General features: G+C 48.5%; 1 protein-coding gene across 4 annotated transcripts; it reads right to left on the bottom strand.

Moving 5' to 3' along the window:
• On the bottom strand, positions 1–17,308 carry EIF2D (eukaryotic translation initiation factor 2D). Of its 4 annotated transcripts, XM_037155398.2 has the most exons (15): positions 17,076–17,308; positions 15,971–16,161; positions 14,809–14,892; positions 14,181–14,271; positions 11,436–11,543; positions 9,597–9,853; positions 9,010–9,127; positions 7,362–7,407; positions 6,850–6,953; positions 6,579–6,728; positions 6,116–6,205; positions 5,310–5,405; positions 4,166–4,286; positions 1,687–1,861; positions 1–203 (listed from the first exon to the last, which is right to left on the bottom strand). In XM_037155398.2, the coding sequence occupies exons 1-15, from the start codon at positions 17,129–17,131 to the stop codon at positions 133–135; spliced, it is 1,758 nt and encodes a 585-aa protein (XP_037011293.2). In that variant the 5' UTR covers positions 17,132–17,308; the 3' UTR covers positions 1–132. The 4 variants fall into 4 exon arrangements, with proteins under 4 accessions (XP_037011293.2, XP_037011294.2, XP_053523987.1 ...); XM_037155399.2 differs by lacking the exon at positions 17,076–17,308 and having other exon boundaries at positions 16,030–16,117; XM_053668012.1 differs by lacking the exons at positions 14,809–14,892; positions 15,971–16,161.

The following is a 17,308-nucleotide window of genomic DNA, read 5'->3' as shown; positions in this document are numbered from 1 at the left end:
TTTAGATTAGAATAAAAATTTATTTTGGTAAAGAATTATATATTTCTTATTTGCAAAAGCTGAAAATGCTCCTATAAATGACCAGCCCAGAGCTTGGATTTCCACCGGCTTGACTGAATGAACGAGAGTCTGTCACTTCTTCTTGGCAGGTTTGGGGGCTTTTTCTAGGCCTTGGATGTGTTTTCGAGGAAGCCGATACTCTTCTACAACCCAAAAAGCAGAAACTCATCAGTGGGGCATGAGCTTCCCCCTCCTGCCCTCCCACAGCTCCCCGGGTGATGTCTCTCAGCCTCTCCTTGGCCCTGACCCCCACGGCTCCCAACTCACAAGGCTACCTCCTGGTCCTCCCCCGCCCCCCTGTATGCTCATTCCTTTTCTCAGCCTCTGTTCAAACAATCTCCTTTACGGGGTCTGCTCTTCTGCTACCAGCTCAAACTCAACTCCTGTGGGAAGCCTCCTGGGATGAAGTGTTTCTTCTTATACTTCAAAACATGACGTGTGCATTGGAGTAATGTTCACACTGAGAGCTACTTGCTAGGTGTAATTCAAGCATTTAGAACTTTCTCGTGAGAACATGTGTGTCTGTGTTCAGTCATATGTTTGTCTCCTTTCCTCCATATTTTTTCTCAGCACCTCATATAGGGCTCTTCACTTAGAAAGGCTGAATTCTGTAAGTTAGCTGCTGAGTACTGCCTTAGATGACAAAATCAATTTGCTTACTGAGCACTTTCTGTATGCCGGGCCCTGAGCACGAATAAAAAGGGTGAAAAGGCAAGGTCTCTGACTGAAGAGGCTCACAGAAGTTCAGACATTAGAAAAAATGAGCCAAGTTGCAGACAGTAACCAGAAATACAAACACAACCGGAAAGTGCTACATTAGCAATTTTTCAAGTGCTAATTTGAGGAAAGAGAAGAAACTGGGGCATGCTCTGAAACAGGCTTCCCGTGACCCCAAAGCTGGCCAATGAGCCTTTAGGGTCAGGCAGACTTGGGCTGTGGGAGGAAGACCAGCTGAGCACCCGAGTATGTGTCTGGGCAACAGCCTGAGTCCGGCACAGCCGAGGCCTGGGGGGGATGTAGGAGTTGCCAAAGAGGTGGATGGGGTTGGTCGGGCTGAGAGGGTCTTATTTCTGAGCTTAGGAGTTTATTCTGAAGGCACTGAAGAGGCATAAAGAGTTTTTTAAAGGAGAGTGATATAAACACATTTGTTTTAGAAAGCTGACTTGGGCAGAGATGTGGAAGGTGGCTTGAACTGAGGACCCAGGGTGGGTCAAAAGAACTTAGGCTCTGCATTCTGACCAATCAATGTCCAGAGCCCAGCTGCAGCACCCAACAGCTGACGACCAGTTTGCTCATCTACAGTGCTGCACCATCATTATGATGAAGAGAAAGCATACCTATAAAAAGCCCAGCAAATGCTGAGCACAGTCTGGGTGCACAACGAATGTTTATAAAAAAGAGAAGGACCAGAAAGAAAGGTTCTCTAACAGGCTGATGGAAGAAGCACTGAACTTGGGGCCAAAGGATCCATCTGTTCAAACATTAGCTCCACCTCTCGCTGGCTGGTAAAAGCTGTATGGCCATATATATACACAGGGGTGTTATGAGAACCAGAATGAGTTGAGTTGGTGGGAAGACCTGTGCCATTCAGATCAATGGCTCTGCTTCTTCAGAGGGATTGCTCACCCAGCAACAGCCGGCCAACATGGTGGACCTGGTTTCCCTGGATCTGGACCTGCAGGCTGTCCCTGGCCCCAGGGGCAGGGGTGACGGTGGTGCTAGCCTGGCATCGCTGCTGCAGGACGGCAGCCACTGTGCATGGGTCCAGACCATAGGCCTCCAAATTCCGGACCACGGTCACCTGGGGGGACAAAAGGCTGATGGTGGGAGCAGGCCATGAGCCCTCCCTCCAGAGGGCCTCCCAGAGCCTCAGCAGCCTCATCCCCCTGTGCTCACCATCCTCACATGCATGGTGTCTTCTCATCCAGAGAACTTATTTCTGTACTTCTAAATCGATTCTTTCTAGCCCAGCTAATACACAGGGTCCAACACAAATAATGCCCTTATTTTATTACAAAATCTTAAGCATGGAATCCTGTAATAGAACAGTATCACACTCAAGCACACCATATGGAATTTTAGGTGAAATGTTCAAATCAAAGCTATAAATTAACATATTTTCAGACTATAAGATGGACCCCCCCCAAATTTGGGAGAAAAAGGGAGGGGCACCTGATAGTCCAAATGTAGCTTTACCTTTACTTTGGTGAGATAATATGTTATTTGTGTTGTTAAATATTTTACCACATTTTTTGCTTCAAATTTTTTTTCCAATCTTCCTCTAAAACCTAGGTGTGTCTTATGGTCAGAAAAATATGTTATTACACCCACATTATTACCCTACCGACCACACTTAAGCAGGCCTTACTGTTGCTGAACCCTGTATATTTAGTGGGATAAATACTCTCTATCCCACATATACCATATACTTTTTTAAAGGCGTTTTTATTACGGAGAATTGAAAACATAAAGAACAGCAGAACAGTATAATGAGCTCCCATGTACCCACCAGCAATTCCAAGTTATCAAATCAGCTTTTGATAACTGATAACTGACTTCAATTCATCTACACACCCCCACCCCCCTCTCATGTCACTTTAAAGCAAATCCTCCTAGACATCAGGTCATTTCATCCACAGATATGTCAGGATGTATCAACGAAACATAATGACTTTTAAGAACATAAATATGAAACCTAAAGATAAATAAACGATAGTTCTTAATACCAAGTATCTCACCTGCAACATGTGCATTTTTGTATTTTTCATCAACTTCACAAATGATAAGTAACTTTGAGATGAAAAAGAAAACTACTAACGCTTTTTAAAAGTCGCAGCTCTCCCCATTTCTTTAGACGAGTTCTTTCTCATTCCTGACCGGGTGCGTGCGGCAGGTCCCCACCAGCAGTAGGGCGGGGGGGGGGGGGGGCTGCTTCCAGGAAAGGCCACAAAAGCCCCACATAACCTGCGTGTGCCAGAGGGCTCCGCCCCAGAGAGCCGCCCTAGTGAGACACTAGAAGTCACAGTTGTGCCCGCCCCCGACAGAGGCATGAAACCCTGACGAGCAGCTGTCAGATCGCTCCTTGCAGACCTCCAGAAAATAACTTCCTATTTTAGAAAGCACCAATTTTAATTTGGGATAATTCTAATTACTATTAATATAAAAGTGAGTGTTTAAATAAGCTAATATATATATAGAAATTGCTCAGTACAGAGTCTGGCACATAAATTACACACTCAGGAAACAGTGGCTGTTCCTACTTATTATGGTTATTATTAGTCCTCACTCACTGAATACCTACAAGCCAAATACTGGTCCAAGTGCTTCACCCATGTATACTCCTTCACTGACCTTCACGGTGCAGTGCCTTATAGGGAAGGTATTATTCCCATCTTTATACACAAGGACACTCAGGCAAAAAGACAGTCAGTACTTGCTCAAGGCCAAGCAGTGAGGCAAACGCCGCATCTGAACCCAAATCTCTAATCCCAAAGTCCACACTCATCACCACCCACTACTAGAAAGTTCTGACCCAAGTCTGTCTCCTTGGGACTTCCACCCAGTCATCCTATTGCTGTCTTCTCACGACACACTGGACAGGTGAGGTGCGCTCCTCTTCCCACGGACTGCTTCCCACACATTTGAGGACAGGTTCCCTAAGACTTTGTGTGGCCAAACTAAACACAGTCAGTTCCTTTAGCAATTCTTCACAAGCTGTTTTCACTGAGCAAGGCCCAGGACGTAATCAAGTGAAGAAGACATGAAAGCCTGTAACATAGTTCTAAAAAAATAAAATAAAATCTTATTTACCTTTGGAACCAGGTTCGGGCCAGTTTCCTGGCACTGAACCCCAGAAGACAGTGAGTGAGGACTCAGCCCCAGCTGTTTGATAGAGGGCCCGGCCCAGTCTCTCCCTCTCTCTCTCTCTCTCTCTCTCTCTCTCTCTCTCACACACACACACACACACACACACACACACGGGTGTTTTATAAACCACCTGAGGGGTTCGAGGCCAACCTAAAAACCTCCAATCACACCAGAGAGACCGGAACTTAGCAGGAACATTAAATCACCATCTTCAAACCTCATGTCTTTTTTACATTACCTTTTTGTTAGAAGCTCTCTGTGCTAGGGTGATGTCAACCGGGCAGATTCTGCCTTTCTTCACAATGGGCTCTTGTCCAGGAAAGACCACTTGATAGGCAGGCTGCAGTTTCCCCAGACATCTGAAACGGCGGCCAGTGAGCCTCAGAGGATAAAGCACGGGAGCCATTTCCTCATGCCCCACCCCCAGCAGGCAGCGGCTCCCGCAGCTGCATGTGAGCATCACTCAAATTACCTAGGGAGCTGCCCCAGACCAGTCACATCAAAACTGGCCAGGCACACACATACTTTAAGGCTCCCCAGGTGCAGCCGAAGTCAGGACCCACTGCAGTGTTCAGGGAAAGGAACACCAGCGATGTGAGCCCCCAGCAACTGTCCACTGGCCTGGCCTTCTGAGAATTCGCCCAGGTTTCTCTATGGAGTTTACTACCCATCTCAAAACTCTATCTTCCCTGGCCTGAGAAAGTGCCAGGTCACATTTCTGACATGCCGTGATAATGCATCTGTTATAGAATGCCTTTCCCAAGTTTCCACCTTTTATCTAATCACATTTTCTCATGCTGTCATATATATGGACTTTGACAAACTTCTTCTATCAAGGGCCAGCCAGACAGTAAATATTTTAGGCTTTAAGGGTCATGCAGTGTCTGCTGCAACCACTCACCTGGCCACTGGGGCAGGAAAGCAGCCACAGGCAATATGTAAATAAGTGGGCGTGGCTGTGTTCCAGTAACACCTTATTTACCAAACAGGGAACAGGCCAGATCTGACCTGTGGTGCTAAGTTGGCAAACTCCTGATATAAATTATTTTCATCCCTGGTTCTATGGAAAAGAGCATAAGAATCTCTCCTTTGAAGACTTTAATTCCCCCTCAGCCTTCTTTTTGCTTCTAAATCTTTATGAAGTTCTTACTTTTAATTAGTGTTCTTCCTGTTTCTCCCTCTCGAGTTCCCCCACTTTGTGTTGGCTTGAGTAGTTCCAACGACCCTCCTCAACAGTCACCCGACCTGCTGTTATGTGGACTGACGTGGTAAGAAGGACGGGGACAGTCAGAGACTGAGACGGTGACGATTCCAAAGTCCAAGGCGACAGACACTATGGGCAGGGGCCGGAACGCTGGGGAGGGGCCGCCGATCCCTGCTACCTGCTCAGAAGACTGTCCCATGGAAGCTTCTCGACTGTGTGCTGCTCACTCTTCTCTAGGACACAGTCGCTCAGGATGGGATCCAGTTTCACGAGACTACAGGCAAAGAAGAGGCTATTAATGAAGAAATCCTAGCCTCGCCCCTTCTGACCCAAAGGCCAGCTTGGGATTCACCTTTGATCATAATACCCCTTGTAGTCATTCAGCAGGAAAAGAACCAAAACGGCGCCACAGCCCACGAAGCAACGGACCTGAGGATGGAGGTGCAAGCACGCATTCCTAGGACGCGGGAGAAGCAGGCAGTGGAGGGGGACGTGGGATGGGAAACTCGAACGCTGGGATTCTCGGTTCAGTTCTGCTACTAACCATGATTAGGCCAGTACAATGTTTTGATCATAAGGATATCTTTTGAAAATGAAAATAAAAATAAAAATGATGGAACACTCTTCATTTAGCAGTTTATCTTCTGTATCCAGGAACTGAGAAAATAGAAGAGACCTAAAAGCTATGATGACTACGGCAAACTCCTTAAAGTTTGCATTTTATCCCTCATGGTGAGCATCAGCATCTGAGGATGAGCCGTGGACAGACAGGAGGTCACACCTGCTCCGTCTACAGCCAGTGGTGGCAGCCCACGTGGGGCGGGACACCCCACACAGTAACTCCAGGGGTCCACGCCACGGTTTAGAAACCCTGACCTTGATTATGTCTACACGCCCCTCCATCCAGAAATCCTCCACGGACCGTCCAAGTCCACGAAGGACGAGCACTAACAATGCAGACACAGCTCCTCCCGACCCACTCACTTCTTGTTGTCTGCGTCAACCAGGTCGTTTTTCTTAGCGTAGTTAATGATGATCATCCGGACCTCACCGCCCTCGAGAACACTCCCCTTCCTAGGTGAGAAGGGACCAGGGTTAGTGCGTGGTGGCCCAGGAGACAGCTTGCAAACACCAGGACTCACTCCCTGCTTAGCAGGGTGCTTCCCCAGCTTTTTGATCTCTGATTTTCTTCCCTTTTCCTGACCGAGGTAGTAAGCTGGACCATGTAAACTGTGAAGAATAATTACAGGTGGAAAAGGGAGAGGCCTACTCTCTCATTCATTTAGACCAGAGACACTTTGTGGGGAAGGAGGCTTGAGCTGGATCTGGGAGGAAGGGAGGACAGGGCAGAGGAGGTGCTGCCAGTCCCAGAACACTACTCAGGTGGAGAGGAGCTACAGGCCAGAACACCAAGCAGGCAGAGAAGGGCTGCTCTCCAAAAACTCACTTGTGGCCAGACTCCTGGAAGAGCAGGGTCATGCTGGCTGGGACACAGTAGAGGGGTTTTATATCTGGAGGGTGATAGGGCTGTTCCCTGCTACCCTCCTGGACAGTCTGGGAGGTCGGGGAGGGCTCAGGTATGACGAAAGATGTGATCCTAAAACCCAGCAGAAGGAAAGAAAAAAGACATTTTATGCTAGTGTCTCGGCAAGTCCCAGTTCACGGCCCAGGTGCCCTGGGGCCAGCTGCGCTATGGTGACCAGGCCCCCTGCACTCACCTGGGGTGTTTCCAGTCCACAGCCACAATGCTCTCCACCCCTTTGCTCAGCTCCTTCACCTGTATAATCTGCTCCTGCTGCATGTGCTGCAGGAACTTAGAGAGCTAAGGGAGAGAGGGCCAGTGGTAGGGGACTTCATCATACACACTGAGCACCTAGGATGCGCCAGACACCGAGCGAGGCAGGTCCTGGGAAAGGACGTGGGACACTCCCTTGTCAAAGAACCTGGGAGCCCCACCCAAAGGGTCAAGGGGTGAGAAGCTCCTAGAAACTGAGCGGTGAAGCCTTTCCGAACTCTGATCAGAAGTAAAGGCTCAAGAGGAGAGAGAGGGGAGCGGGTGCCCACCTGCCTCGGCCCAGGGAGAACTCTCTCCCTGCCCCCAGAATACCTGGAATTGAAAGGCTCAATTCCAGCCTGAGCACTGCAGAAAGGGCTTCCCCAGCGTGCGCCCGGCTCACGCCGCGTGTGCCCCACACAACTCTGTGGGTAGGCACAGAAGGTGCCTGCTTACCTTTTTGTAGCTTGACTTCTTTATGTCCAGTTGCCGTCCTTCAGGGCTGATGGCAGATGGAAAGGCAAGTTAAGCTACAAAGCCGTAGCGTGGGACCTGCCTGACACCGAGAGGAGGCACGGTCCTCCAGCCTCCCCGCCCTGTTTGGGAGTAAACCGCTGTTCCAGAGCTCTCTGCAGGGGGCCTCGCAGACAGACGCAGACTTTGGGCTACTCTAGATCACAGGTGGCAGACACAAGGCCCGTGGGCCGAATTCTTGTTTTATCTGGCCGGGCACCTTGCTTGTACCCAGCGGCAGTGCCGAGCTCCTTGCCCCTAGTGAAGGAGTAGTTACATTTATTCAGTCCTAAAATCACATTCGGCCCTTTGAGGGCAACTGTGAGGCTGATGTGGCCCCCGGTGAAAATGAGCTGGACACCCCTGGGCTACATCACTGCTGTCCCTTAGGCCCCTCCAAAAAGATATTCAATACCGTAGCCACCAGCCACATGTGGCTATTAAGCACTTGAAATGTGGCTAATGTGACTAAGGAACTAAAATTTAAATTTTGTTTAATTTTAATAAACATAAATTTAGGCACATGTGGCCAGTGGCTGTGGTACTGGATGCAGCGTTAGACTCCTCTCAGACTAGACGGCCTCCCCAGCCCCAGAAGTTCCACCTCCAAGGGAAGCCGACTCCGGCCCTGCGGCTGCGTGTTCTCACGAAAGCAGCACTCATTCCTGCTCCCCACACCTTACATCTTCCCCGGAGGTGTGCGGCACAGCAGCGGCAGGACTCCCAGGGGCCCTCCAGCCGCTGCCCAGGGGAAGAACTGCTATCTAGAGCGAGTCCGAGGGTCCCTGAGCTATGTGCCACCCAACGAGGTCAGGACAGATGACCAAGTGCCTGCCACACACACCAGACCTCACATTTGTCTAGGATGCCTCACAAAAGCTCACATGTAAGTAGGAGGGAATTACAGTAAAACCACTTTTTACGAAACAAAGCAAAAAAAAAAGTTCAGTCTCAGGTAAAAATCAATAAGCAAACCTCCTGACATGATATTTATTAAGTGTTTGCTAAATGCCAGGCTACTTCATCTTGACAGCAACCTGGCAGGTGCTCCAAATGAGGGCTCGGAGAAGCCCGGCGGCGAGTCCGCCTGCCCCGGCGCCCTGGGGAGCTGGCATGTGAACCCGGACGGCTCCATCTCCTGGGCTCCGGTCCTGTCCACCTGTGCTACTCCCTCTCCTGGCCGCTCGTGTTTGGGGGAGGGTTGAGGGTTCACCCCGACTTTCCCTCCTGACACAACCTAACCTGGCCCACCCGCTTTTCTGAAGAGTTTGGGGTTCAAAGTTCCAGGAGCAGCCTCCCGACAGAGGCTGCTCCGGACTCTCCCTGGACGGGACGTGCGCCCAGTAGTGAGACACGACCCAGGAGCAACACAGCAGAGGCTGTGCGCTGAGGATCTGGGCATTTCCCTTACATCCTTTCACTGGCTGAGTTTTTAAAACTTAGGACCTACTTTATTTGGCACCCCAACCGTCTACTCCACTCTCCCCACAGTGTGTCCCTCAACCAATGCCCCCACCAGCCCTGTCCTGTCCCACCACCAAGGAGTAGGACAGAGACCCGCCAGGCTGCACCCACGCCATGCCTTCCATACCAGCAGGAGAACACGTGGCTGCCGAGGAAAGTGCTGGTAAGTAAAGGGAGGTCAGCCTTTTTGACTCGGCATTTCAAAGCATGCAAGAAGCATCGCTGTAACAGTTCATCCATTTGCTCTGCAGGAAAAGACGAGAACCACACCCTTCCTGGGGGCACAGGATGCCCAGTGCTCCCCGCCCAGCTCCACGCCCCCGCCCTTTTCCCATGAAGGAACCCATTCCCAGATCCCAAAGGTCTCAGACCCTCTGGAGCACAGAGCCTTTAAAAAAGGTTGACACCCTTTAGAGAAGGGGACAAGCACAGAGTGCCGCCCAGTCAGGAGCCAATGCTTTGACAGAAGGAAACTTTACGGGCTCTGCAGCTGGAAACAGTCCTACGTCTGGGGCAGACAGACACCCAGGGAAGTGGGACTGAAACGGGGGGACTCCCGGGTGAGATGGCAGAAGCTGCTGCACCACCCTCACCACAAATAAGGATGTGCCCACCCTCTCCCAGAGCTTTGGTGTTGCTCTAGCTGGAAGGACAGCGCAGTGCTTCAGACTCTTCCCCTGAGAGGAGGTGGCCCTCCCGCTCCCAGCACCGTACCTTGGAGGGTCTTGCTGTCTGTGGGGTCAGGGTTCAGGCCCCCAGCGCCTGGGTCTTCTGAGGCTCCTGGGAGGGCTTTCTTCCCACGGGCCTGCTGATTCTCCCCGCTCTCCTCTTCCCCCCCCTCCAGAGCCAGATGCCTCATATCTTCCTGCAGGGCGGGGTCTTCCTGGACAGACCCCTTCTCTTCACTGAGATCTGGGTGATCCAGGGCCAGCGGAGCAATGAAAGGTGGAGGGGACTTGTCTCCAGAGCTCCTGGGAAAATTCTCACATCAGAAACACCAAGCAGCAACCACGGCACTTTCCAACCTGGGTCAGGGTCAGCCAGGAGTTCAAAGGGAGTAAGAGCCACCACAGAGGCGGGAGAGGGCGGAGACCCTGGGCTCTCATCTCAACTCTGTTTCCAGTTCTGGGCTCAGGAAATTCACATGCCTCAGTATCCTCACCTCTGAAATGGAGAGTAACTCTTAACTCTTCCCTATCTCAAAGGATGATAATGTTATTAATAGACATCTGGGGACAGAGCGAGATTAAAGAAAAAGTACTTAAAGAGAAACCACCAAAAGTATTCCATTGCTATGAGTTAAAAATAAAGATATTTTGCATAACAAAATTAAGATTGCAAATGCATCTGTTGGACAAGTTTGGGGAAATACAAACACCCAAGGCTCACAAGCTGTAACAAATTACAAACACCAGACCGCTCAAGGATGGCAAAGCCCCTTGCTCTGCGTCGAGTCAGAATGCAAGCTCGCTTGCACTGTGGGGTTACAGCGGATTTACAGCTCTAAAGCCTTCGGGAGGGAGACAGAAGAGCAATGCCACACAGCGGAGCATGGAAAGGGGTAAAAGGACAAAGCTTGGTCTCGTCCAAGGTTGTGCAAATCGAACCAAGTTTTACCTAATAGCTGCAGCAAGGCTTATTAATATGGTAACTGATGAGGCCAGAGTGGATGTTTAAGTTATTCCAATCAGGTCAATAACATGAATATTTTTAAAAGGTGGGGGGAATGGGGGTTGAGGCAGCAGCTGATAACAGGACTTAGCGTGCCCTTGGCTGCCGTTGCTCAGACGGCCAGAAAACAAGGGGCTGGGAGGATGCCGGTGAGAGGCTCTCGAGTATCTGCTGGCCGCAGGCTGATGACCTGCACCCCCGCAAAGCAGGGCTTGCCCAGTACCTGTAAAATGAGTACCTCCAAAGGGGGGCTGAAAATGTAAGAATGAGTGTATCTGTACCGGCAGGCCACAACACTTGGCCAAAAGACCAGGTATACTGCTTTCTCCAGAAAGCACTATTTACTGTTTAGGTAAAATGACAAGAAAATAACCAGAAAGCAAACTGGTATATGGCTCCGGAAAGCAACTGTTGCAGGAGAAAGTGTGGCTTCCACCCAGGCGAGGAGATCCGGGACCCAAGACCTGAACAACATGACACAGTCACTGCCCTGTGCTTGAGGGTCTTCTCTGCTTAGACTGGGATTCAGGAGGGGGACTTTCTGAGCACTCGACATGGGGCCAAAAGATGCCTAAGTGCACACGGCAGACAAGGCCCCACTGACCGCAGCTGTGAACGCAAAAACTATCCCTGTACTGACAGGCAAAGTAGCAATCCTAAGGCCTCCTTCCAGGCCCAGCATTCTGTAACCCAACACTCCCCCCAAAGAAACCCCCCCAAAAACCCACACCTATTTCTTCACATTTAACGAGGAAATTATTGTCTGGGGTCAGCGACTCGCCTCAGGACACAGCAGGGACCGAAACCCTCACTGCCGCATGCAGGCCCCACGCCCTCCCACTCGAGCAGCTCTCTGTGAAGCAGGAAAGACACCGAACCCACCACAAGTGGTCCTGGTACGTGTGGAGCACGGAGAAGCCCCTCCCCTTCAGGCCCGAAGCCAGCATCTCTGATGTGGACGCGGCGGCAACTCCGATGGCAACGGGAGCCCTAAGGAGGAGGAGGCCGGAGACAGGGTCGGGGAGAGCCTTCCGGGAGGGCGCCTGTCAGGGCCCCTCTCCACACATGTGCAAAAACACCACAGTTGCAAATCTGAAGCATCCACTAGATTCACAAAACTAAACTCAGTCCAGATTACCTACAAATGTGACTGTCAAAAATCCCTTGACCAACTACTCCATCTCTTATAAGTAACTCCTCTTCTGATGATGTCACTTTGTTTTATTCCTATTATGAAATAAACCCAGGCAGGGCATTTAAACCCATGACAGGATATCGTTCATTTCAAAAGTATAAATTACTCCCTCTACCTTAAAGAAGACATAGCCATCCTACACCGAAGTTAAGAAGGGAGGCCATTCATATGCCATGAGTCAGGCCGAGGACGTCACGGGGAAGGGAAAAGAGATAAACAGTGGCGCCAACAGTCCCTCTGGAGTTGGCTCTTTGTAACAGGACTTGCTCTGTGTAACTATCTAAGAACTGGGTGCGTCCAAAATGTAAAAAACAATCAGTTACAGTAACAACAAAATTTCCAAAGCCCAAATGGGAAATCTCCGCCATCCCAGGGTTACTCCCAGGGATGACACGCTCACTGCCTGTGTGCACACCCACTGCCTGTGTGCATCGGTGACAGCTGGGTGACAGTGGGGGGACGGTCCCCAAGGCCCCAGGGAGAAGATTCAACAGCACAGTTCCCAACAACTGAACTTAAAAACGTGTTTGCTAACTTGGTAGCTGTACTTCCTGTACCGTAGGTCAATTACTGCCACAGAAACTTTTAATCTGGTTTCTTTCCCAGCTCCTAAGAGAGGGGCATCTTTTTCTTCTATCCTTGGGTCAATGACTCGAAACTTCAGTCTCAAACGTGGCTCAGTTTCAACAAACTTCTTCGTACCCTTATCTCCTGCCACAAACTCCCCCCATGCTTCATCTCCACATGAATTCTAAAGGCCAACTGAGCAGGCTAAATACACATTTATGAAGTTTTCTCCTATCTCCAATAGAATACTAGAGGGAAAAAACAATGGCATAACCACTCTTTTCAACTGCAAGTTTTGCTACAGGTAAACAAAGCAGGAAACATATCTAGGTGCTTGGTTCCCAAGGTTCAAGGCAAACTGGAAAATATCAGTAGCAAAAGTAAGATTTTTAAACACTGACCCCCCTCCCATGACTATGATCTCTCTCTCTCTCCCTCTTTCTCAAAGAAGCAGTGAGGAAAATAATGAGATGTCATTTTTCACTCAAGATGACACAAATGAAAATGACCCAGCATACCCAGTGTTGGTGAGAAGGCAGGGAAATCACCTCCCACAGGTGGGAGTGAAAATCAATGCAGCTTTTTCATAGGGCAACGGTATTTACTCTAAAAAATATTGGTGCTGGTATTCCTAGAGGCATCAGTAAGATACTGTTTTTGACAGAGACGAACTGGAGACCCCGGAGTGTCCACTAGGAGAGGACCTCTTCTGTCACCCCAGAGCGGGTAAAAAGATCCAGTATATCTGAACTTGCTGACATGGAAAGTGCCTACACTATCTTAAGCGAAAAACAATATAGAGTATAATTCTGTTTGTTTGTATATTTAAACCCTAAATCATACATTTTATATACACTGAAGAAGGTTGGCAAAGTTATTCATCAAAATGATGATGGTTACTTCTAGGAGAAAAGAATTGTGAGATAAGAGGGTTTTGATTTTTCAGAATTGTTCATATTATTACTTCCTACACTATCAGTATTTTTTAAGACTTTATTTATTTATTTTTAGAGAAGGGGAAGGGAAGGAGAAAGAAAGGGAGAGAAACATCAATATGTGGTTGCCTCTCGCACGCACCCCTCCTGGGGACCTGGCCCACAACCCAGGTGTGTTCCCTGACTGGGAATTGAACCAGTGACCGCTTGGTTTGCAGGCCTGCGCTCAGTTCACTAAACCACACCAGTCAGGGCTATTATCAGTATTTTTAAAAAGCAGTGTGGTGATGGCTGAACAACACTGTAAGTATACTAAAAAGTACAGAATAGTACATTTAAAACAGGTTAATTTTATAGTATAAAGTATATCTCAATAAAGCTATTGAAATAACTAAAAGGTGAAGATGATGATGTGGGAAAAGTATCAAGTTCATGAAAGACAAGGAAAGACCAAGAAAATGTCATAGACAGGAGACTAAGAAGACATGACAACTAAATGCATTGTGGTATTCTAGATTGAATCTTTGAAGAGGAAAAAAGAGACCTTAGTGGGACAACTGGAATAAAGTTTTCAACTGTGTTAATGGTATTGTACCAGTGTTAATTCCCTAGTTTTGATAACTATGGTGACACAAAATGTTATCATGCTATCATTACAGCAAGCTGGGTAAATCAGAACTCTGCACTATCTTTGCAACCCTTCTGCAAACCAAGTTATTTTAGAAGAAGAAGAAGAGCAGCAAATTCGCTTGGTCCAGATGTGTGGACAACCCACACATTTATCTCACTGAGACACTCTGCTTTTTCCAGAAGAATCTGTTTTTTTTACCCTTAATCCTTTATCCATATACTTTAGAAAGTTGTCATTCCTTAACCCCTCCCAGTTTTACTTAAGTTTTTGCCCAAAGGCACAGCTGGCTGACACAGTACCTGTTTCCCATCAAGACAATGGCACAGAGGTCACCCTTCTGTACCTGAGGCAGACCAGCAGGGGGCACCACTAGTCCTGGCAACATCAAATCTGCAGCAAAAAAAAAAAAAAAGCATCCAAATTTATGTTCTGCCTCCATCTAATTCCATGTTTTACTTCATTTATTTATTCACTCAATAAACATTACTAAATTATCAACTACATTATTTGTGATGAACATTAAAAATGGCAACCTGAGTAGCAGATCTTTTCTCACTGTGGTGGGGGTGGGTTGGGCAGGGGGGCGGGGTGGGGTGCTAACGATCACATCAAAGCACCAAGCTGGGGGTCCAACTCCACAATCTCTTGTCCTGGTTTCCTAAGTTCAGCTTGTTGATTTCAGTCTAGCATGCGGCAGTTCCTGAGGTACCTTCACATCACTTATCTTACTTAAGCCTTACAAGCGGTCAGAGAGGTCCAGAGGGCTCATGGAAGCAGCCAAGTGAGAGACATAACACACGGGGGATAAACTCCATTTTTCAAACATATGAACTCAGGGAACAGGCACATTTCTTAAAGTAGCAGGCCCTTCAAGCGGGCTTAAAGTAGGCTTCAAGCAGTAGCCAGAATGCAGGAAAATCCTCTTACCTGCTCCCCCCACCAGTTTGTCGAGCACCAGAGGCCATGTTGTAAACGTTGGTAGAAGATCAGGATATGACCACAGGGTGTACACTGTCCAAAAAGAGACCCAGGAAACACTTAAAGGCCAAAGAGTCAATCCCCTGGGGCAGTGGCAAAGCCAAAAACTAAGGTTGATTTCATTAGGATACAGAAAAGAAACTCAACTTAAAGCTAGTGAGAAGGCTGTAGAGGGGATAGCCACAGAGAATTCATTCTTAAAGAAGACAGACTCAAGAGATTGGATGTCACTTGGGTTCGGAGGCACCTGTTGTTCCACCTGGACTGCAGCAGCAGAAAATGGCCACAGGGGATAAAAGTGGGGACAGGGACCCAATGAGGATTCCCTTTAACACCTTGGAAGTAAGTAACCTAACACAGGGTACCACCCTGTAAGAAATTCTGAAACTTTCCCATGTTTATTATTTTTATTCTGTTTCCATAGTATTAACAATAATACCCTAGATCAGAAAGGCCTATGTTTGTACAGCAGCAAAGGGAGGTCGAGAGGAGTGGCCTAAGGAGACTGCATTGCACCATTCCAGCCAAACTTGGAGAAAGACAGCCTCAAGTGATGAAGCAGGTGTCTCGAGCTATGGAAAACAGAAAAAGGCACTGGGTCTCTGAGACCTGTGACAGAGAGAAAGCAAAGAATCCTGAGCGGCAGGCAGAGCCTAAGACTCCCTGAAAGGTATCTTAATTGAAGTACATCCCTAGGCCAGTGCAGTATGTAGTTTAATTAATCCAGCTTCTTTCCTATAATAGCATCTCTTTGGTACATTAAGAAAATCCGGCTGGTGATAGTTTTCAGAAACATTCGTGCCCTGAAATTCCACTGTTTGCAAGACCTCTGTTGATCAACCTACTGTAAACTATTATTCCTTCGTCTCAGAATTTCCCTTGGCAACACCCTTTTTCTGCGTCAGCTCCTTCGCCCCCTCACTCCTATAGCAGTTTCTGCTCTTGAAAGATTTAATTCTAGAGATACTGGCTCCCAAAAAGATCTTTAGGGATGGTATGGGGAGATTTTCAACTTGTTTGCATTAAGGAAGAGAGGAGACTGGAAGAAATAAGGAGAAACAGATATTAGGCAAGTACTACAGTAATGGCCATCTCCATCCTACTGCCATACCTGTCGGATATAGATTTTTCTCCAGTTCAAATAGGATGGGATTACCACCACTCACGTACACAGTCACTGCATCCCCTCTGTAAGCATACAACTTCACAACGTTGATCTCTTCCTTTCCGGGTACTAACTGAGAGACCCCATCAGTTCCAAGAGTGGGGAAAGCAGCCACCACATCAGCCCGAAGCTTTCTCCTGCAGAAATCACACCAGTACCTGGTATGAATGCTGCCTGGATGGATTTGAATAAATATTGAGGAAACACTATAAAACAGGGCCAAGGAAGGCAGGGCCAAGGAAAGACTGTCTGATTTAGAATGCCCTATTCTAGCACATCCTTCCGAAAAATCCTGTTCTGTTTCTTACCCAATGTCTTACCTATTTTCACTTTCTGTGTTCCTGGGCAAGTCTTTCTATTTTACAGAGAAAGAGCAAAACTGAGACCCAGTGAGCATCCCAAGTTGGCCTGACCTCGGACACCCAGCCCTGCCTTCCTGACTCTGTGCCTAACCCTAGACCCAGTCCCTTCTCATATATGCTTGGCAAATCTGGCGGCTTATGATAAGATAACTATACCAGAACCCAAAAAGTAACTACAGAACACTGGTTCTAAAATTGGAAACGTGACATTTGCATTTGCAGCACTCTGAACAGATATAGTTCTTACCACATGTGCCTTATCCTCTCCCACCTCACCCTCCATCTGTCTCTCCTGCTAGAAGTAATCACTGGCACTTTTTCTTGTATGCTTGTAGTTCCCTGTGCCCCATTGGATCTTTCCCAAGGACTCGAAGCTCTTTGGAGGCCAGAGACTCTGTATTCCTGCATTTTTTTTCACTCTCCACGCCTTAAATAGACTGTATTGTACGTTTTCTTTTAAACTCACTAGAATATCCAGAACACACCCTTGGAGATATGTCAGGCCTCCCCTCCATTTTCACCCCCAAAGTGCGTCTAACCCACCCTTGCCCTGGGGTCCCTTCCCCGAATATACTCCTCGGCCTCCACCCCAGGTCGACTGACATAGCCCAAAGAGGGCTGTGGATCGACCAGCTTTAAGGAATAGCTGGGTGCCCTTGTGGGCGGAGCAGGCCCTTTCTCTCCCTCACCTGTCCGACCCCTTGATGGCCGTGTTGGACTTGACCCGAAAGGCCTTGGCAAACATGTCTGCTGGAATGGCCTGAGGAAGTAGAGCACAGAAGCCAGGGGCTGTCAGGAAAACGAGAACGCGAGGCCTCCCCAACCCGGAGCCCTGGGGGCAGCCATGCTGGGGCCCGGCTAGAAAAAGAGCCCGGCTGGAAACCTGCGCCGCAAAGCCACACAAACGTTGCCGCTGCCGAGA

Source organism: Artibeus jamaicensis, unplaced genomic scaffold, assembly GCF_021234435.1.
Source record: "Artibeus jamaicensis isolate MK-2021 breed Jamaican fruit bat unplaced genomic scaffold, CSHL_Jam_final contig_475, whole genome shotgun sequence".
NCBI classification, from domain to species: domain Eukaryota; kingdom Metazoa; phylum Chordata; class Mammalia; order Chiroptera; family Phyllostomidae; genus Artibeus; species Artibeus jamaicensis.
This window is presented reverse-complemented; position numbering and strand designations above follow the sequence as displayed.

Bases quoted from the DNA above. Each gene is read 5' to 3' on its own strand.
- EIF2D (XM_037155398.2), bottom strand. From the start codon at position 17,131: ATGTTTGCCAAGGCCTTTCGGGTCAAGTCCAACACGGCCATCAAGGGG. The intron at 14,893-15,970 runs GTATGGCAGTAG...CTTTTTGGACAG, and splicing joins GAAAAATCTATATCCGACAG to TGTACACCCTGTGGTCATAT. The intron at 1,862-4,165 runs GTAATGTAAAAA...TTGTCCCCCCAG, and splicing joins AGAGAGCTTCTAACAAAAAG to GTGACCGTGGTCCGGAATTT.